Source organism: Salvelinus alpinus, chromosome 16 (assembly GCF_045679555.1).
Source record: "Salvelinus alpinus chromosome 16, SLU_Salpinus.1, whole genome shotgun sequence".
In the NCBI taxonomy this organism is placed as follows: domain Eukaryota; kingdom Metazoa; phylum Chordata; class Actinopteri; order Salmoniformes; family Salmonidae; genus Salvelinus; species Salvelinus alpinus.
The window spans coordinates 40594574-40618224 of NC_092101.1; the positions used below are offsets into that span (position 1 = coordinate 40594574).

The following is a 23651-nucleotide window of genomic DNA, read 5'->3' on the forward strand; positions in this document are numbered from 1 at the left end:
TAACAATATAACAGTCTACCAGACCACCAGTCTACCAGTCTAACAATATAACAGTCTAACAATATACCAGTCTAACAATATAACAGTCTAACAATAAACCAGTCCACCAGACTAACAGTTTTCCAGTCTACCAGTCGAAAACAAAATAACAGTCTAACAATATACCAGTCTAACAGACAACCGGTCCACCAGACTACCTGTCTAACAATATACCAGTCTACCAGACTACCAGTCTACCAGTCTAACAAAATAACAGTCTAACAATATACCAGTCACCAGTCTAACAAAATAACAGTCTAACAATATACCAGTCTACCAGTCTAACAAAATAACAGTCTAACAATATACCAGTCTACCAGTCTAACAAAATAACAGTCTAACAATATACCAGTCACCAGACTACCGGCCCAACAATATAACAGTCTAACAATATACCAGTCTACCAGTCTAACAATATAACAGTCTAACAATATAACAGTCTAACAATATACCAGTCTAACAATATAACAGTCTAACAATAAACCAGTCCACCAGACTAACAGTTTACCAGTCTACCAGTCGAAAACAAAATAACAGTCTAACAATATACCAGTCTAACAGACAACCGGTCCACCAGACTACCAGTTTACCAGTCTACCTGTCTAACAATATACCAGTCTACCAGACTACCAGTCTACCAGTCTAACAAAATAACAGTCTAACAATATACCAGTCACCAGACTACCGGCCCAACAATATAACAGTCTAACAATATACCAGTCTACCAGTCTAACAATATAACAGTCTAACAATATACCAGTCTACCAGACGACGAGTCAACCAGTCTAACAACATACCAGTCACCAGACTACCAGACTACCAGTCTATCAATATAACAGTCTAACAACATACCAGTCACCAGACTACCAATCTACCAGTGTACTAGTCTACCAATATAACAGTCTACCAGACGACCAGTCTACCAGTCTAACAATATAACAGTCTAACAGTCTACCAGTCTAACAGTCTAACAATATACCAGTCACCAGACTACCAGATTACCAGTCTACCAGACCAACAATATAAGAGTCTAACAATATACCAGTCTACCAGTCTACCAGTCTACCAGTCTATCAATATAACAGTCTAACAACATACCAGTCACCAGACTACCAATCTACCAGTGTACCAGTCTACCAAACGACCAGTCTCACAATCTAACAATATAACTGTCTACCAGTCTAACAATATAACAGTCTCACAGTCTAACATTCTCAGTATCACAGTCTAACAATATAACAGTCTAACAATATAACAGTCTACCAGTCTAACATTCTCAGTATCACAGTCTAACAATATAACAGTCTAACAACATACCAGTCACCAGACTACCAATCTACCAGTGTACTAGTCTACCAATATAACAGTCTAACAATATACCAGTCTACCAGATGACCAGTCTACAAGTCTAACAATATACCAGTCTACCAGACTACCAGTCTACAAGTCTAACAATATACCAGTCTACCAGACTACCACTCTAACAATATAACAGTCTACCAAGTCTAACAGTCTCACAGTATACAGTCTAACAGTCTAACAATATAACAGTCTAACAATATACAGTCTAACAGTCTAACAATATAACAGTCTAACAATATACCAGTTACACAGTCTAACAATATAACAGTCTAACAACACACCAGTCACCAGACTACCAGTCTACCAGTCTAACAATATACCAGTCTACCAGTCTACCAATCTAACAATATAAGAGTCTACCAGTCTACCAGTCTAACTATATAACAGTCTAACAGTATACTAATATAAAAGTCTACCAGTCTACCAGTCTAACAGTCTCACAGTCTCACAGTCCACCAGTCTAACAATATAACAGTCTAACAGTCTACCAGTCTAACAATATAACAGTCTACCAGTCTACCAGTCTAACAATATAACAGTCTACCAGTCTACCAGTCTAACAATATAACAGTCTAACTGTCTACCAGTCTAACAATATAACAGTCTACCAGTCTCAAATTCGAACAATATAACAGTATAACAATATAACAGTCAAACAAAATAACAGTCTCACAGTCTACCAGACTACCAGTCTAACAATATACCAGTCTACCAGTCTACCGGTCCAACAATATAACAGACTAACAATATACCAGTTGCACAATCTAACAATATAACAGTCTAACAATATACCAGTCACCAGACTACCAGTCTACCGGTCCAACAATACAACAGTCTAACAGTCTACCAGACGACCAGTTTAACAATATACCAGTTACACAGTCTAACAATATAACATTCTCACAGTCTAACAATATAACAGTCTAACAATATAACAGTCTAACAGTCTACCAGACTACCAGTCTCACAGTCTAACAATTTAAAAGTATCACAGTCTACCAGTCTCAGAGTCTACCAGTCTAACAATATATCAGTCTACCAGTCTACCAGTCTAACAATATATCAGTCTACCAGTCTACCAGTCTAACAATATAACAGTCTAACAGTCTACCAGTCTACCAGTCTAACAATATAACAGTCTAACAGTCTAGCAGTCTACCAGTCTAACAATATAACAGTCTCACAGTCTACCAGACTACCAGTCTCACAGTCTAACAATTTAAAAGTATCACAGTCTAACAGTCTACCAGTCTAACAATGTAACAGTCTAAAAGTCTCACAGTCTAACAATATACCAGTCTACCAGACAACCAGTCTACCAGTCCTACTTCAATCACAATATACCAGTCTATCAGTCCATTCCACTCACAATATACCAGTCTACCAGACTACCAGTCTACCAGTCCTACTCCACTCACAATATACCAGTCTACCAGACTACCGGTCTACCAGTCCTACTCCACTCACAATATACCAGTCTACCAGTCCTACTCCACTCACAATATACCAGTCTACCAGACTACCAGTCTATCAGTCCGACTCCACTAACAATATACCAGTCTACCAGACTACCAGTCTACCAGTCCTACTCCACTCACAATATACCAGTCTACCAGTCCTACTCCACTCACAATATACCAGTCTACCAGACTACCAGTCTACCAGTCCTACTCCACTCACAATATACCAGTCTACCAGTCCTACTCCACTCACAATATACCAGTCTACCAGACTACCAGTCTATCAGTCCGACTCCACTAACAATATACCAGTCAACCAGACAACCAGTCTACCAGTCTGACAATAAACCAGTCTACTAGTCTAACAATATAACAGTCTAACAATATACCAGTCTACCACACTACCACACGACCAGTCTACCAGTCCTACTCCACTCACAATATACCAGCCTACCAGTCTACCAGAGTACCAGTCTGACAATACAACAGTCTAACACTCTACCAGACTATCAGTCTACCAGTGTACCAGTCTAAATATATATAACAATCTAACAATATAACAGTCTCAGAGTCTCCCAGTCAGACAATCTAACAATATAACAGTCTCAGAGTCTCCCAGTCAGACAATCTAACAATATAACAGTCTCAGAGTCTCCCAGTCAGACAATCTAACAATATAACAGTCTCAGAGTCTCCCAGTCAGACAATCTAACAATATAACAGTCTCAGAGTCTCCCAGTCAGACAATCTAACAATATAACAATATAACAATATAACAGTCTCAGAGTCTCCCAGTCAGACAATCTAACAATATAACAATCTAACAATATAACAGTCTCAGAGTCTCCCAGTCAGACAATCTAACAATATAACAGTCTCAGAGTCTCCCAGTCAGACAATCTAACAATATAACAATATAACAGTCTCAGAGTCTCCCAGTCAGACAATCTAACAATATAACAATCTAACAATATAACAGTCTCAGAGTCTCCCAGTCAGACAGTCTAACAATATAACAGTCTCAGAGTCTCCCAGTCAGACAATCTAACAATATAACAATATAACAATATAACAGTCTCAGAGTCTCCCAGTCAGACAATCTAACAATATAACAATCTAACAATATAACAGTCTCAGAGTCTCCCAGTCAGACAATCTAACAATATAACAATCTAACAATATAACAGTCTCAGAGTCTCCCAGTCAGACAGTCTAACAATATAACAGTCTCAGAGTCTCCCAGTCAGACAATCTAACAATATAACAGTCTCAGAGTCTCCCAGTCAGACAATCTAACAATATAACAGTCTCAGAGTCTCCCAGTCAGACAATCTAACAATATAACAGTCTCAGAGTCTCCCAGTCAGACAATCTAACAATATAACAGTCTCAGAGTCTCCCAGTCAGACAATCTAACAATATAACAATCTAACAATATAACAGTCTCAGAGTCTCCCAGTCAGACAATCTAACAATATAACAGTCTCAGAGTCTCCCAGTCAGACAATATAACAATATAACAGTCTCAGAGTCTCCCAGTCAGACAATCTAACAATATAACAATCTAACAATATAACAGTCTCAGAGTCTCCCAGTCAGACAATCTAACAATATAACAGTCTCAGAGTCTCCCAGTCAGACAGTCTAACAATATAACAGTCTCAGAGTCCACCAGTCCCACAGTTTAACAATATACCAGACTACCAGTCTAACAATATACCAGACTACCAGTCTAACAATATACCAGACTAACAGTCTACCAGACTAACAGTCTACTAGTCTAACAATATAACAGTCTAACAATATAACAGTCTACCAGTCTAACAATATAACAGTGTACCAGACTACCAGTCTAACAATATACCAGTCTAACAGTCTACCAGTCTAACAATATAACAGTGTACCAGTCTACCAGTCTAACAATATACCAGTCTAACAATATAACAGTCTACCAGTCTAACAATATAACAGTCTAACAATAGAACAGTCTACCAGACCACCAGTCTACCAGTCTAACAATATAACAGTCTAACAATATACCAGTCTAACAATATAACAGTCTAACAATAAACCAGTCCACCAGACTAACAGTTTTCCAGTCTACCAGTCGAAAACAAAATAACAGTCTAACAATATACCAGTCTAACAGACAACCGGTCCACCAGACTACCTGTCTAACAATATACCAGTCTACCAGACTACCAGTCTACCAGTCTAACAAAATAACAGTCTAACAATATACCAGTCACCAGTCTAACAAAATAACAGTCTAACAATATACCAGTCTACCAGTCTAACAAAATAACAGTCTAACAATATACCAGTCTACCAGTCTAACAAAATAACAGTCTAACAATATACCAGTCACCAGACTACCGGCCCAACAATATAACAGTCTAACAATATACCAGTCTACCAGTCTAACAATATAACAGTCTAACAATATAACAGTCTAACAATATACCAGTCTAACAATATAACAGTCTAACAATAAACCAGTCCACCAGACTAACAGTTTACCAGTCTACCAGTCGAAAACAAAATAACAGTCTAACAATATACCAGTCTAACAGACAACCGGTCCACCAGACTACCAGTTTACCAGTCTACCTGTCTAAGAATATACCAGTCTACCAGACTACCAGTCTACCAGTCTAACAAAATAACAGTCTAACAATATACCAGTCACCAGACTACCGGCCCAACAATATAACAGTCTAACAATATACTAGTCTACCAGTCTAACAATATAACAGTCTAACAATATACCAGTCTACCAGACGACGAGTCAACCAGTCTAACAACATACCAGTCACCAGACTACCAGACTACCAGTCTATCAATATAACAGTCTAACAACATACCAGTCACCAGACTACCAATCTACCAGTGTACTAGTCTACCAATATAACAGTCTACCAGACGACCAGTCTACCAGTCTAACAATATAACAGTCTAACAGTCTACCAGTCTAACAGTCTAACAATATACCAGTCACCAGACTACCAGATTACCAGTCTACCAGACCAACAATATAAGAGTCTAACAATATACCAGTCTACCAGTCTACCAGTCTACCAGTCTATCAATATAACAGTCTAACAACATACCAGTCACCAGACTACCAATCTACCAGTGTACCAGTCTACCAAACGACCAGTCTCACAATCTAACAATATAACTGTCTACCAGTCTAACAATATAACAGTCTCACAGTCTAACATTCTCAGTATCACAGTCTAACAATATAACAGTCTAACAATATAACAGTCTACCAGTCTAACAATATAACAGTCTCACAGTCTAACATTCTCAGTATCACAGTCTAACAATATAACAGTCTAACAACATACCAGTCACCAGACTACCAATCTACCAGTGTACTAGTCTACCAATATAACAGTCTAACAATATACCAGTCTACCAGATGACCAGTCTACAAGTCTAACAATATACCAGTCTACCAGACTACCAGTCTACAAGTCTAACAATATACCAGTCTACCAGACTACCACTCTAACAATATAACAGTCTACCAAGTCTAACAGTCTCACAGTATACAGTCTAACAGTCTAACAATATAACAGTCTAACAATATACAGTCTAACAGTCTAACAATATAACAGTCTAACAATATACCAGTTACACAGTCTAACAATATAACAGTCACCAGACTACCAGTCTACCAGTCTAACAATATACCAGTCTACCAGTCTACCAATCTAACAATATAAGAGTCTACCAGTCTACCAGTCTAACTATATAACAGTCTAACAGTATACTAATATAAAAGTCTACCAGTCTACCAGTCTAACAGTCTCACAGTCCACCAGTCTAACAATATAACAGTCTAACAGTCTACCATTCTAACAATATAACAGTCTACCAGTCTAACAATATAACAGTCTAACTGTCTACCAGTCTAACAATATAACAGTCTACCAGTCTCAAATTCGAACAATATAACAGTCTAACAATATAACAGTCAAACAAAATAACAGTCTCACAGTCTACCAGACTACCAGTCTAACAATATACCAGTCTACCAGTCTACCGGTCCAACAATATAACAGACTAACAATATACCAGTTGCACAATCTAACAATATAACAGTCTAACAATATACCAGTCACCAGACTACCAGTCTACCGGTCCAACAATACAACAGTCTAACAGTCTACCAGTCTACCAGACGACCAGTTTAACAATATACCAGTTACACAGTCTAACAATATAACATTCTCACAGTCTAACAATATAACAGTCTAACAATATAACAGTCTAACAGTCTACCAGACTACCAGTCTCACAGTCTAACAATTTAAAAGTATCACAGTCTACCAGTCTCAGAGTCTACCAGTCTAACAATATATCAGTCTACCAGTCTACCAGTCTAACAATATACCAGTCTACCAGTCTACCAGTCTAACAATATAACAGTCTAGCAGTCTAGCAGTCTACCAGTCTAACAATATAACAGTCTCACAGTCTACCAGACTACCAGTCTCACAGTCTAACAATTTAAAAGTATCACAGTCTAACAGTCTACCAGTCTAACAATGTAACAGTCAAAAAGTCTCACAGTCTAACAATATACCAGTCACCAGTCTACCAGACGACCAGTCTACCAATATAACAGTCTAACAATATACCAGTCTACCAGTCTAACAATATAACAGTCTAACAATATACCAGTCTACCAGACCACCAGTCTACCAGTCTAACTATATAACAGTCTAACAATATACCAGTCTACCAGTCTAACAATATAACAATCTAACAGTCTCACAGTCTCACAGTCTAACAATATAACAGTCTAACAATATAACAGTCTAACAATATACCAGTCACCAGACTACCAGTCTACCGGTCCAAAAATATACCAGTCTACCAGACGACCAGTCTACCAGTCTAACAATATACCAGTCTAACAATATACCAGTCTAACAATATACCAGTCTACCAGACCACCAGTCTACCAGTCTAACTATATAACAGTCTAACAATATACCAGTCTACCAGACTACCAGACTACCAGTCTAACAATATAACAGTCTCACAGTCTAACAATATAACAGTCTAACAATATAACAGTCTCACAGTCTAACAACATAACAGTCTCACAGTCTAACAATATAACAGTCTAACAATATAACAGTCTCACAGTCTAACAATATAACAGTCTAACAATATAACAGTCTCACAGTCTAACAACATAACAGTCTAACAATATACCAGTCTACCAGTCTCACAATCGACCAGTCTCACAGTCTCACAGTCTCACAGTCTAGCAGTCTCACAGTCTACCAGTCTAACAGTCTAACAGTCTAACAGTCTAACACACCAGCTATACTGGCTGGTCAACCGGTTAAGGTTTGATCAAGATATGCAAATCAATATTGTTAGTAGCCCTCATATTGTGTGTGTGTGTGTGTGTGTGTGTGTGTGTGTGTGTGTGTGTGTGTGTGTGTGTGTGTGTGTGTGTGTGTGTGTGTGTGTGTGTGTGTGTGTGTGTGTGTGTGTATGCATCTATGTATGCATATCAAGGGATATTCCACAGAAAGATGCTTGCTAACTAGTATGACCTTGTTCAATAGAAAAAAAAGTCTGACATGACAATAAACAGTACAGATGTAATTCACATTAACACCGCCCTCTTCTGGTAGAATGTGGGAAAGCATACTTCGTATATAGAACACATTCAATAATGTTTATTCCGAATGAAAAGCCTCACAGTTTATTCAAATGATCTGATTAAAGTACATTCAACACTAAATACCTGGTCATAGATGCCATGACCTGTTAATTTGCCAGGCAACATGCCAAATCAGCTGACTTTCAGTGTCCTCTTGCCCTTTGTAAGGGTGGTCATTGAGGACTCTCTCTCCTGCTCTCTCTCTCAGCCTGTCTCTCTCTCCTGCTCTCTCTCTCTCCCTCTCTCTCTCAGCTTGTCTTTCTCTCCTGCTCTCTCTCTCAATCAGCCAGTCTCTCTCTCTCTCTCTCTCTCTCTCTCTCTCTCTCTCTCTCTCTCTCTCTCTCTCTCTCTCTCTCTATCTATCTATCTCTCATTCTCTCTCTCCTGCTCTCTCATAATTACATTTCAATTAAATTAAATTCAAGTGGCTTTATTGGCATCGGAAACATATGTTTACATTGCCAAAGCAAGTGAAATAGATAATAAACAAAAGTTCAATAAACAATAAAAAACTAACAGTAAACATTACACTCACAAAATTTCCAAAAGAATAAAGACATTTCAAATGGCATATTATGTCTATATATAGTGCTGTAACGATGTGCAAATAGTTAAAATACAAAAAGGGAAATAGATCAACATAAATAGTGTTTGTTCTTCACTGGTTCACCTTTTCTTGTGGCAACAGGTCACAAATCTTGCTGCTGTGATGCATACTGTGGTATTACACCCAATAGAGATGGGAGTTCATCAAAATTGGATTTGTTTTCAAATTCTTTGTGGGTCTGTGTAATCTGAGGGAAATATGTGTCTCTAATATGGTCATACATTTGGCAGGAGGTTAGGAAGTGCAGCTCAGTTTCCACATCATTTTGAGGGCAGTGTGCACATAGCCTGTCTTCTCTTAAGAGCCAGGTCTGCCTTCAGCGGCCTTTCTCAATGGCAAAGCTATGCTCACTGAGTCTGTACATAGTCAAAGCTTTCCTTAATTTTGGGTCAGTCACAGTGGTCAGGTATTCTGCCAAAGTGTACTCTTTGTTTAGGGCCAAATAGCATTCTAGCTTGCTCTGTCTTTTTGTTAATTCTTTCCAATGTGTGAAATAATTATCTTTTCGTTTTCGTTTTTTGTTTTTTTTGTGTTGCTGTCCTGGGGCTCGCTCTTTCTTTCTCTCTCAGACTCTCTCTCTCTCTCCCTCTCTTCCAGCCTCTCTCTTTCTCTCTCTCAGCCTCCCTCTCTTTTTTCTCTCTGTCTCCCTCAGCCTCTCTCTCAGCAATGTTCCCTCTACAGATTATTCCTCAGATACTGAACCACCAGCTCCCACTGATTAAATTAGTGTATAACCATCAACGTCAGGATATTCACTCCAATCAGGCCTTATTGGTGATGATAGGGCTATGATATGAATTAAGAAGAAAAAAACCCTGGTCTTGCTGAGGCGTAACTCTGACTCTGTAACACAGATACAGTCTCTGATGCAAACAGTTCCTGCTTCAATCCAGTATCTCGCTCACTGGTGGGCCTGTGTTCATTTTTGACACACACACAGCATTCCCAGCCATGCGGTTATAGTGAAGAGATGGTGCTGACTGCCCTCCTACGCAGTAATAACTCGGTGACCATGATGACTCTCTACAGAAAGTGTCTGTTAGGTCAGAGGTCACTGTACAGTGTCCTTGGGTTTCTAAGAAAGGTGCTTTAAATCCCATGTATTATTATTATTATTTAACACCGCCTTCAGTCTACTCACCAGAGTGGCGGTCAAACACACTGCCTATACAGACACAATGCAGAGGAACTCCACACAATAAAACACATTCATTGAACAAGTAGACTGTATTGAGCCTCCCTCTTTTTTGCACGCACACCCGCAGACACACACACACACACACCATATTCCATTAGCACAGGTTATGCAGCTATTTGACTTCCAAAGAGCCTCTCCTAGAGACTACAGTCTGAAGTCATCTCAGCAGGATCCCATAAAGAATAGACCAGCCTCCTCTACACGCTTAGAAAAAAAGGTTATACAGTATCTAGAACCTAAAAGAGTTCTTTGGCTGTTCCCATACGAGAACCCTTTGAAGAACCCTTTTTGGTTCCAGGTAGAACCTTTTTGGGTTCCATGTAGAACTCTTTTCACATGGGTATCTCTGGGTTTTGAATGGATCTACATTATCACCATAGGAGTTCAGTTAGGAATATAATGGAGGAAAGTGGAGTGTGTGTGTACACTCACCACTCGGGGTCAACAGGTGTGATGTCGATGCGGGGCGGGGCGCAGAAGGGGAGGAAGGTGGGTCGGACGACCCAGTCATCGTCAGGGGTCCGTGACCTCTCTGCCTGTCGCCACGACAATGGGGGCAGCTGCAGGTTGCCAGAGAAACGCCTGCGTCCCCTCCGTAGGTCGACACCAAGCGTACAGGAGTACTCACTAAGACCACAGTCTGGAGGCCCTTTACTGTCCTAGAGAGAGAAAAAAAAGACTTTTGATGAATACAAGATGAATATGAGATTATATGTTGATTGATATGTCCTGCACACTCACATCTTTCAGATTGACTACTTTGGCCACTAAGGGGAACCAAAGGCCTTGTTTTCAACGGCAGCTGATTTCAGAAGATAGAACAGAGAGAAGCAGCCTGATGTTGAAGAACATCACTATCTTGTTTTTGAGTTGATGAGAGATCCAACCACAGAAGCAAGCACCCCCCTTTTCCTCACTTGACTTGCTCCAAAACAAGATGTTCTCCAACTGGCATGTACCACTGAGCATGTCTAAGAGGGGGTTTTGGTCCTCCCAAATGAATGGCCTTGCAGTTTTTCTCAATTGGTTTAGTACAAGGTAACATGGTCTCAATAGAATTAACACAACTGTCAAAAGTTTTATTTTGCAAGACTATTAGAAAATTCAGATTTTGTCTCAAACAAACAAAACAAAACACATGTTTGCAAAAAATACTCGACAACCTTCATAAAAGTTCAACCCTTAGGTGAGTAATCCTGTAGGTCACATACAAACATCAAGTTCACTAAAAACTGCGAAGATGTATAGCTCAAGACATCAGTCATTTGAATTGATTGAATACGATTGAATACATTGGCATTATAGAAATGAAAGGATCGATGACAATGTCACTGGTCACTAAAAGTTTGTTAGGCATTGGTTTTACTAGGTCTTCTTCAGTGACATACAGTACCAGTCAAAAGTGTGGACACACCTACTCATTCAAGGGTTTTTCTTTATTTTTTACTATTTTCTACATTGTAGAATAATAGTGAAGACATCAAAACTATGAAATAACACATATGGAATCATGTAGTAACCAAAAAAGTGTTAAACAAATCAAAATATATTTTATACATGAGATGATTTAATGACAGCTTTGCAAACTGTTGGCATTCTCTCAACCAGCTTCATGAGGTAGTCACCTGGAATGCATTTCAATTAACAGGTGTGTCTTTTTTAAAGTTCATTTATGGAATTTCTTTCCTTAATGCATTTGAGACAATCAGTTGTGTTGTGACAAGGTAGGGGTGGTATACAGAAGATAGCCCGTTTTGGTAAAAGACAAAGTCCATATTATGGCAAGAACAGCTCAAATAAGCAAAGAGAAACGACAGTCCATCATTACTTTAAGACATGAAGGTCAGTCAATCTGGAAAATTTCAAGAACTTTTAACGTTTCTTCAAGTGCAGTCACAAAAACCATCAAGCGCTATGATGAAACCGGCTCTCATGAGGACTGCCACAGGAAAGGAAGACACAGAGTTACCTCTGTTGCAGAGGACAAGTTCATTAGAGTTACCAGCCTCAGAAATTGCAGCCCAAATAAATGCTTCACAGAATTCAAGTAACAGACACATCTCATTATCAACTGTTCAGAGGAAACTGTGTGAATCAGGTTTTCATGGTCGAATTGCTGCAAAGAAACGACTACTAAAGGACACAAACAAGAAGAAGAGACTTGCTTGGGCCAAGAAACACGAGCAATGGACATTAGATAGGTGGAAATCTGTCCTTTGGTCTAATGAGTCCAAATTTGAGATTGGTTCCAACCGCCGTGTCTTTGTGAGACGCAGAGTAGGAGAACGGATGATGTCTGCATGTGTGGTTCCCACTGTGAAGCAAAGAGGAGGAGGTGTGATGGTGTGGGGGTGCTTTGCTGGTGACACTGTCAGTGATTTCAATAGAATTCAAGGCTGTGACGCGAGCGTTGCAAAGTAATCTTAGAAATCTATATTATTCAATTATGCCAATGAGCATCTGCGTTGCCAAGGGCTAAAATAGAAGTCAGATCTATTTGTGACGCAGATCGCGCTGCAAGTCCTGCCTCTCCCATCTCCTCATTGGTTTATAGAAGAAGGTACCCACGTGCCATCTCCTCATTGGTTATACTCACGTGGGTGATTGAAAGACGAACGAGGTCGGTGGCGGTAATGCACCTAATTTATGAAAGTTGCCAATCGCAATGTAAAGTCAAGAGAAGAAAAAGCCTAGGAGGAGAGATGACCAGAAAAGATTCGGTTGACCATTTTATGTGAGGATTAGAGGACCTTGTGCATTTCAGGTAAAATAACAACTCAATGTTTATATCCCAGGCAAATTAGCTGGCAACAGCAAGCTAGCTAAATAGGACAAATTAGCTAGCAAGTGCAAGCTAGCTAGCTAAATTGCCATAAATGTTAAATGCTTTTCGACCTGTCCCCAAATTAATATAATTGGTTCAGAGTTTGTTTTGATATTTTAACCTGCGTGTCGTGATCACGTTTGGTGTGGGGGGACAAAATAAATTTATGCACGATGGCGCACGTGCGCAGCCGCTTTGGGTTCCGTGGTAACCAGCATGGCTACCACAGCATTCTGCAGCGACACCCAATCCCATCTGGTGGAATTCTAAATAAATAACTGACAGGGTCACCAGCAAAGCACCCCCACACCATCATTTGTTTTTCAACAGGACAATGACCCAAAACACACCACCAGGTTGTGTAAGGGCTATTTGACCAAGAAGGATAGTGATGGAGTGCTGCAGCAGATGACCTGGCCTCCACAATCACACGGCCTCAACCCAATTGAGATGGTTTGGGATGAGTTGGAAACTTCAAGACTGTTGGACCAGCATTCCTCATAAAGCTGGTTGAGAGAATGCCGCTACTTTGAAGAATATCAAATATCAAATATATTTAAATGTATTTAACACTTTTATATTACTTAATGATTCCATATGTGTTTTTTCATAGTTTTGATGTCTTCACTATTATTCTACAATGTAGAAAATAGTCAAAATAAAGAAAAACCCTTGAATGAGTAGGTGTGTCCAAACTTTTGACTGGTACTGTATGTAAACAGAAAAATTCTCAGGTATGATAATTTCTCAGGCAGTTGGAAACGCAGGGGCTGCTTTCTGAGCTATTTCCTTTGGTTTTCATCACTGATCACTGATTAGCTGTGAGAGCCGTGAGTGACATTTTTTTGATGTTATTAGTATGAGAAAATGAGAATGTAAGAAGATATAAGAGGTGATATGAAATCAACTCCACTCTTCTACAGTCAATGTAAGAAGATATAAGAGGTTTATACGCTGCACTCTTCAGTTAACTCTCCAGTCAGCAAGCTAACACAGCTCAGTGGTGCCCCAATTAGAGACAGATACCTGCATTTATATTGATAATCCCATCTTGGAATGCAGGTATGATGCTGTTTCTGTCACGTTCGTCATAAAGATCGGACCAAGGTGCAGCGTGGTATGTGTACATTGTTATTTATTTAACGAATGAACACTGAACAAAATAACAAAACGAACCGTGATGCTATATGGATAGTGCAGACAGGCAACTAAACATAGAATAAGAACCCCCAAACACCAAAGGGAAATGGCTACCTAAATATGATACCCAATCAGAGACAACGACAAACAGCTGCCTCTGATTGGGAACCATATCAGGCCACCATAAACATACAAATACCTAGACCTACAAAACCCTAGACATACAAAACCCCTAGACATACAAAACCCCTAGACAATACAAAACCCCTAGACAATACCAAACCCCTAGACAATACAAAAACTAGCATATCCACCCTAGTCACACCCTGACCTAACCAAAATATAAAGAAAACAGAGATATCTCAGGTCAGGGCGTGACAGTTTCACTGATATACCTGATATACTTGTGTTATTCTGATATTCAGAACCCTTGACTTTTTCCACATTTTACAGCCTTATTCTAAAAGGTATTAAATCAATGTTTTTCCTCATCAATCTACACACAAAACCCAATAATAACAAAGCAAAAATAGTTTTTTAGAAATGTGTGCAAACGTATTTAAAATAAAAAACAGAAATACCTTATTAACAAAGTGAAAGAAAAATTATAGCACATTTTCCAAATTAAAAAATATGTATTGATTGCACATGTCTTCACACCGCAGAGTTAATACTTGATGGCAGCACCTTTGGCAGCCATTACAGCTGTAAATCATTTTTATACAATTCTACCAACTTTGCACAACTCTTACAATGCATTCGGAAAGTATTCAGACCCCTTGACTTGTTCTGAATTTTGTTACAGCCTTATTCTAAAATGGATTAAATTGCTTTTTTCACTCATCCATCTACACAAAATACCCAATAATGACAAAGAAAAAACACGTTATTATTACATTTACATAAGTATTCAGACCCTTTACTCAGTACTTTGTTGAAGCACCTTTGGCAGCGATTACAGCCTTGACTCTTCTTGGGTATGACGCTTCAAGCTTGGCACACCTGTATTTGGGGAGTTTCTCCCATTCTTCTCTGCAGATCCTCTCAAGCTCTGTCAGGTTGGATGGGGAGCGTCGATGCACAGCTATTTTGAGGTCTCTCCAGAGATGTTCGATCAGGTTCAAGTTCAGGCTCTGGCTGGGCCACTCAAGGGCATTCAGAGACCTGTCCCGAAGCCACTCCTACGTTGTCTTGGCTGTGTCCTTAGGGTCGTTGTCCTGTTGGAAGGTGAACCTTCGCCCCAGTCTGAGGTCCTGAACGCTCTGAAGCAGGTTTTCATCAAGGATCTCGTTGTACTTTGCTCCATTCATCTTTCCCTTGATCCTGACTAGTCTCCCTGTCCCTGCCGCTGAAAAACATCCCCATAGCATGATGCTGCCACCACCATGCTTCACCGTAAGGATGGTATTGGCCAGGTGAGGAGCGGTGCCAGGTTTCCTCCAGACGTGCCGCTTAGGATTCAGGCCAAAGAGTTCAATCTTGGTTTCACCAGACCAGATAATCTTGTTTCCCATGGTCTGAGAGTCCTTTCGTTGCCTTTTGGCAAACTCCAAGCGGGCTGTCATGTGCCTTTTACTTAGAAGTGGCTTCCGTCTGGCCACTCTACCATAAAGGCCTGTGATGTGGAGTGCTGCAGAAATGGTTCTCCTTCTGGAAGATTCTCCCATCTCCACAGGGGAACTCTAGAGCTCTGTCAGAGTGACCATCAGGTTCTTGGTCACCTCCCTGACCAAGGCCATTCTCCCCCGATTGCTCAGTTTGGCCGGCTGACAAGCTCTAGGAAGAGTCCAAACTTCCTCCATTTAAGAATGATGGAGGCCACTGTGTTCTTGGGGACCTTCAATGCTACAAAAATGTTATGGTACTCTTCCCCAGATATGTACCTCGACACAATCCTGTCTCAGAGCTCTACGGACAATTTCTCCGACCTCATGGCTTGGTTTTTGCTCTGACATGCAGTGTCAACTGGGGGACCTTATATAGACAGTTGTGTGCCTTTCCAAATCATGTCCAATCAATTGAATTTACCACAGGTGGACTCCAATCAAGTTGTAGAAACATCTCAAGGATGATCAATGGAAACAGGATGCACTTGAGCTCAATTTCGAGTCTCCTAGCAAAGGGTCTGAATACTTACGTAAATCAAATCAAATCAAAGAAGGTATTTTTCATTTTTAATACATTCGCAAAAATGTCTTAAAACCTATTTCACTTCGTCATTGTGGGGTATTGTGTGTAGATTGATGAGGATTTTTTTTCTTTAATCCATTTTAGAATAAGGTTGTAACGTAACAAAATGTGGAAAAAGTGAAAGGGTCTGAATACTTTCCGAATGCACTATAAATGTAAGGGATAAACACTGACGATTTGTACATTATCTGAAAATAATGGACAACTTAGTACTGTCCGAGTTTATTAGTTCCAGATAATGTACAGAGTGGAGGCATTTATCCTGCTTAAACCACGGTTGCCAAAGAAAAGAAGCACACATTTACAGGTAAAAATTATATTTTTACATTGAGATTTTAATAAGTAAATTCCTACTATTTCATCCTTCCACTAAACCTGGTTGTTCTTTCTATCAGTTAGTTCATATGTTTTGTTAATCTGATTCTTGCAATGTCTTGTCTTGCATGCCTTGCAAATTCACCAAGTAGCCTAAAGTTTGATTTTAATTAAGTAGGTTAGGGATTTTTCTTAGCGTTAACAATCCCAACTTTGTTTAAACCTTGTAGCGTTTAAACGTTCACACACCTAATGGGAAGCATTGGAGGCAACATGGGCCAGCATCCCTGTGGAACACTTTCGACACATTGTGGAGTCCATTCCCTGACGAATTGAGGCTGTTCTGAGGGCAAAAGGGGGTACAACTCAGTGTTATACTGATATATACCTGTGCTAGTGCATCTAGGGCTGTGTTATACTGATATATACCTGTGCTAGGTATAACCATGGACTGCGAGGACAATTGGGCCAAATCCAGCTGCATGAAGCCCCAGTGCCCCTGGAAGTTTCCCCCGTGTGGCGGTGGAAGATGCATCCCCCTCACCTGGAAGTGTGATGGAGACGCTGACTGTGAGGACAGGTCTGATGAGGCCAACACCTGGAAGTGTGATGGAGACGCTGACTGTGAGGACAGGTCTGATGAGGCCAACACCTGGAAGTGTGATGGAGACGCTGACTGTGAGGACAGGTCTGATGAGGCCAACACCTGGAAGTGTGATGGAGACGCTGACTGTGAGGACAGGTCTGATGAGGCCAACACCTGGAAGTGTGATGGAGACGCTGACTGTGAGGACAGGTCTGATGAGGCCAACACCTGGAAGTGTGATGGAGACGTTGACTGTGAGGACAGGTCTGATGATGCCAACACCTGGAAGTGTGATGGAGACGCTGACTGTGAGGACAGGTCTGATGAGGCCAACACCTGGAAGTGTGATGGAGACGCTGACTGTGAGGACAGGTCTGATGAGGCCAACACCTGGAAGTGTGATGGAGATGCTGACTGTGAGGACAGGTCTGATGAGGCCAACACCTGGAAGTGTGATGGAGATGCTGACTGTGAGGACAGGTCTGATGAGGCCAACTGTGGTGAGTTACCTTTCTGGAGTTACGTCACCTACTACCATATGGAAAGGAGGCTTTTATGTAGTGTCTTGTGTTTGGGGCAAGCAATAAGGCCCTGAGGGGGTATATAAATTATGTTGCTGTTGCAAACCAAAATGTTATGCTAGAAACAAGGGGAAATTATGTGTTAATAAGATACTTATTGTCTTTCTCTTGTCATATTCTGTGATATATCAAGAACGGCGTAGTGATACTTGAAATAGAAATTCTGATATATACACACAGCTGGAATGCTGTTTCAGCCAATCAGCATCCAGGATCCAAACTAGCCGGATTACAATCATATATACCTGTGTCAATGTAACGAGTGCGCTGAGTGTCAGGAAGCAAGTTCAGGGAGCGACTGTCTTAATAAATAAAAGAAACAATGAACACATAACACAAACAACGCACCGACATGAAACAGAGTCAATAACACCTGAGGAAAGAACCAAGGGGAGTGACACATACAGGGAAGATAATCAAGGAGGTGATGGAGTCCAGGTGAGTGACATGAGGCGCAGGTGCGCGAGATGATGGTGACAGGTGTGCGGGATAATCAGCAGCCTGATGACCTAGAGACTGGAGAGGGAGTATACGTGATAGTTAATGAATGTGTGCTGTGTTATACACATAAGAAATCATGCCCAAGAAATGTGAAATATGTATACTGTATAGCGAGGCATACTGTTTGTATTCTTCTGTTCCCCTGTAATCAAGGATTGAGACCTGGTGTTTGTTTCTCCAGCCAGCTCAGTCAGACTTGTGAATGGGACCAGCTCCTGCTCTGGGATAGTGGAGGAGAATGAGCGGCAGTATGTAGTCATGGATGGGGCATGAAAGATGCAAAGTTGTTGTGTAGAGAGCTGGGCCGTGGGAATGCTGTAGATACACATTACAATTCTCCATTTGGAGAGAGATGCAAGGAAAAGGGGTTTATTTGCAACGTTAAGCAGTTTAGTTGTTCAGACATTGAGTCTACTCTCGAGGACTGTCGAGTCAGCTCTGCCGAGTTAGGTTCTTTTGGTTACAATACCATTGACATTGTGGTCTGTTCAGACTCCGTGAGGCTCGTGGATGGAGCTGGTCTCTGCTCTGGGAGACTGGAGGTGAAATCCAATCAGTCCTGGGCCTCAGTGTGTAAAGTTGACTTTGACTGGCAGGATGCAGAGGTAGTCTGTCGGGAGCTTGGCTGTGGGGCTCCTGCAGTGCTACAGTGGGGGCTCTATGGAGAAGGTGAGGTTCCAACCTGGGCTAAAGAGTTCCAATGTAAAGGCAATGAGTCCCTTCTCCTGCACTGTAACACTTCAGCCAGAGAAGAGTAGACCTGCCTCCCTGGTAACGCTGTTGGACTGAACTGCTCAGAGCCTGATGATCTGAGGCTGGTGGGAGGAGGCAGTCACTGTACAGGTAGACTGGAAGAGTACAAGATAGGAGAGTGGGAACATTTGAGACATTTGTTTATCCACAAAGGAAGCAGCTGTAGAATATTCACAACTAGGTTGTTGCTCCGCTTTTTCAATTGTAAATTAGCCTGAAGATACATCTGATGTATCTTGATCCGTTGGCTCAGAGTCTGCACTCAGGGAGTGTGTTACACGGTCTTTGCAATATATACTGTATATATAGCAGATCTCCTGCTCCAGCCTAATATCTCTCTCAATGTCTCAATGGGAGGGGTCTCCAGGGGACACCAGGGGCCAGATGTGTTCAGGGGTCACAGCTTCACCATCACCTGCTCCACTCAGCCACAGTACCCAGGAGGACTCATTCCTCCTCTCGTTCACTGGCTCCAACAGAACCCAGACCAAGACCCAGTCAGCTGTCAATCACTCTGTTGTCTTCCTCTTCCCCGCTGCAGATGACTCAGAGTCCCACCAAGGGAACTACAGCTGTCTTAATGCGATTTATGTTTTCTCTCATAACTTCTCCACTGAGAGCTCCACTGAGAGCTCCTGTCCCTCACTGTCACAGGTAACTGAGAACCAACCAGGCTTTTAACTTTGACAGATTTTGAGAAATATTCCACAGAGGAATCAGATGATAATCAATCCCCTTATCAAATATGTTTCTATTTCAGCCTCTCCTCTGACAGCCTTCATCATCAGACACGTCGTAGTGCTGCTGACGTTCTTGACGACCATCATGGCCAGCTATCTGTATTTCAAGACCACCAAGAGGCAGAGGACAAATAAGGGAGAGAGTGTGGAGCTGGTGTCTCTGCAGGAGAAACCTGAGGCTGGGCCGAGAGGAGAGGAGAGGAGAGGAGAGGAGAGGAGAGGAGAGGAGAGGAGAGGAGAGGAGAGGAGAGGAGAGGAGAGGAGAGGAGAGGAAGAGAGAGGAGAGGAGAGAGAGGAGAGGAGAGAGGATGGCAGAGGAGAGGAGGGGAGGAGGAGAGAATAGGAGGAAGTAGGAGGAAGTAGGGGAGGGGAGGGGGAGGTGGGCTATATATATGAGCTAATCAACAGATGACAGGTGTCTATAGCTTTCATGGATACATTTGGATCATCTGAAATGAAAGCAATAATACATTCTGCAGTGTACTTGAGCTAGTTTGCTAAATAAAACTCTGTTTGGAAGGTGTTAACAACAACTGTTTTTTGAGAGCATGGAACTGTGCTCCCCACAACGAGCCAAACCAATAGAGAAACTGTATCTAGTCAGTTCAGCTTGTAATAAATCATTTCCTTTTGCAAATTGATTGAGAAGATAACATTGAGGTTGTCAGACACAGTCAGTCAATCACTCCTAACAGCTTTCTCTGTTCAGTTATCTTATCTGCCATATCTCTCCAGATACGCTGGTGTTGATCCTTCTGCTTAACTGACTGACTTAATGCGTCTAGAATGGAGTGCTGTGTGGTGAGTGATTGGAGGGCATAAATAAAGCTGTTAACGCCGAGAAATTCGGTTTAATTTATTGTCACTGACTGAGAGCTGGAATAAATCAGTGTGCGTGTGTGTGTGTGGTGTGTGGTGTGTGTGTGTGTGTGTGTGTGTGTGTGTGTGTGTGTGTGTGTGTGTGTGTGTGTGTGTGTGTGTGTGTGTGTGTGTGTGTGTGTGTGTGTGTGTGTGTGTGTGTGTGTGTGTGTGTGTGTGTGCCTGACACTGACATGTTATATTAGACGATACTCAATCTGCATGTATAAATATTATAGACAGCAGGATAGCTTCTACGGCCTCATGCCATTGACACTACATTCCTATAGGTAAACATCTTTGGCAAGTCTTTTAAGACATGTTCAGAGATAGAGAGAGAGGTATATTTCTGAGAAGTGAGTGGGTACCGCAGTCCCAGCCCTAGCTCTAGGAAACAGTGCAGAGCAGTATCTCTGGCCTTGCTACAGTAAAAGCGTGCATGTCAATGCCATTCTTTTTCTGTCTTTGTTGAAACTGAAACGGAATTCTAAAGCATAAAAGGTACCATAGGAACTAACCCTCTGAGAGAGCACAGGAATAGAGCATTATAGGCCCTCCACAATACCACGGCTCCGAGAGGCTCTGGAGGCTCTGCATGTGCAGTAGGGGGGAAAGAGGGAGGGGGAGGATGAGGGGGTAGGGGTAGGAGGGATGGGGAGGATGAGGGGGTAGGAGGGAGGGGGAGGATGAGGGGGTAGGGGTAGGAGGGAGGGGGAGGATGAGGGGGTAGGAGGGAGGGGGAGGATGATGGGGTAGGAGGGAGGGTGAGGATGAGGGGGTAGGGGTAGGAGGGAGGGTGAGGATGAGGATGAGGGGGTAGAAGGAAGGGGGAGGATGAAGGGGTAGGGGTAGTAGGGAGGGTGAGGATGAGGATGAGGGTGAGGGGGTAGGAGGGAGGGGGAGGATGAAGGGGTAGGAGTAGGAGGGAGGGGGAGGATGAGGAGGTAGGAGGGAGGGGGAGGATGAAGGGGTAGGGGTAGGTGGAAGGGGGAGGATGAGGGGGTAGAAGAGAGGGGGAGGATGAAGGAGTAGGGGTAGGTGGAAGGGGGAGGATGAGGGGGTAGGAGGGAGGGGGAGGATGAAGGGATAGGGGAAGGTGGAAGGGGGAGGATGAGGAGGTAGCAGGGAGGGTGAGGATGAGGATGAGGGGGTAGGGATAGGTGGAAGGGGGAGGATGAGGATGAGGGGTTAGGAAGGGGGAGGATGAAGGGGTAGGAGGGAGGGGGAGGATGAAGGGGTAGGAGGGAGGGGGAGGATGAGGGGGTCAGAGGGAGGGTGAGGATGAGGGGGTAGGAGGGAGGGGGAGGATGAGGGGGTAGGAGGGAGGGTGAGGATGAGGATGAGGGGGTAGGAGGGAGGGTGAGGATGAGGGGGTAATAGGGAGGGGGAGGATGAGGGGGTAGGAGGGAGGGTGAGGATGAGGATGAGGGGGTAGGAGGGAGGGGGAGGATGAGGATGAGGGGGTAGGAGGGAGGGGGAGGATGAAGGGGTAGTAGGGGGGGGGGTGAGGGGGTAGGAGGGGGTAGGAGGGAGGGGGAGGATGAGGATGAGGGGGTAGGAGGGAGGGAGGGGGAGGATGAAGGGGTAGGGGTAGTAGGGAGGGTGAGGATGAGGGGGTAGGAGGGAGGGGGAGGATGAAGGGGTAGGGGTAGTAGGCGTTTTACCAAATTACAGTACGACAGACCTCGTATTCACCCTGCACACCCTAATTGACAAACAAACAAAACAAAACAAAAGCAAAGTCTTCTCATGCTTTGTTGATAAAAAAAAAAAAAACTTTTGACTCAGTTTGCCATGAGGGTCTGCTATACAAATTGAAGGAAAGCGGTGTTGGGGGAAACACATATGACGTTATAAAATCCATGTAAACAATCAACAAGAGTTCGGTAAAAAGTGGCAAAAAACACAAATATTTCTGTCTATAGGGCTGTGAGGTGAGACAGGGATGCAGCTTGAGCCCCACACTCTTCAACATATATATCAACGGATTGGTGATGGCACTAGAACAGTCTGCAGCACCCGGCCTCACCCTACTAGAATCTGAAGTCAAATGTCTACTGTTTGCTGATGATCTGAACCCATTGTCCTTTATGGTTGTGAATTCTGGGGTCCGCTCACCAACCAATAATTCACAAAATGGGACAAACAGCAAAAATATCCTCTAGGTACAACGTAAAACACCAAATAATGCATGCAGAGCAGAATTAGGCCGATACCCGATAATGATCAAAATCCAGAAAATAAATGTTAAATTCTACAACCACCTAAAAGGAAGCGATTTCCAAACCTTTCATAACAAAGCCATCACCTACAAATAGATTGACCTAGAGAAGAGTCCCCTAAGAAAGCTGGTCCTGGGGCTCTGTTTACAAATACAAACAGACCCCACAGAGCCCCAGGACAGCAACACAATTAGACCCAACCAAATCATGAGAAAACAAAAAGATAATTACTTGACACATTGGGAATAATTAACAAAAATACTGTATGTTTCTGATGCCAATAAAGCCCTTTGAATTGAATTGAATTAAGAGAGAGATAGAGAGAGAGAGAGAGAGAGGGAGAGAGAGAGAGAGAGAGAGAGTGTGGTCACTTACGTCCTCAGTGATGCAAAGTGTTGGTAGAGAATAGGGGAATAAATGAAGAATGGGAGAGATGACCGACCACTGGAGCTCCAGCCTTTCCAGTAAGATAATAGAATAGCAGGGAGAGAGGCCGGAGAAATGGAGTGGAAGGCTGGAGAAATAGAGTGGAAGGCTGGAGAAATGGAGTGGAAGGCTGGAGAAATAGAGTGGAAGGCTG

At 42.2% G+C, this 23651-nt stretch overlaps 1 protein-coding gene across 1 annotated transcript in view; it reads right to left on the bottom strand.

Annotated features, from left to right (window-relative positions):
• The window catches only part of pde4ba (phosphodiesterase 4B, cAMP-specific a), a 318589-nt gene that overhangs the window by 220429 nt on the left and 74509 nt on the right, over window positions 1-23651 (bottom strand). The window contains exon 3 of the mRNA XM_071346219.1: window positions 10794-11020. Within this exon, the coding sequence (XP_071202320.1) occupies window positions 10794-11020 (227 nt within the window). The remainder of the gene's footprint in view (window positions 1-10793; window positions 11021-23651) is intronic.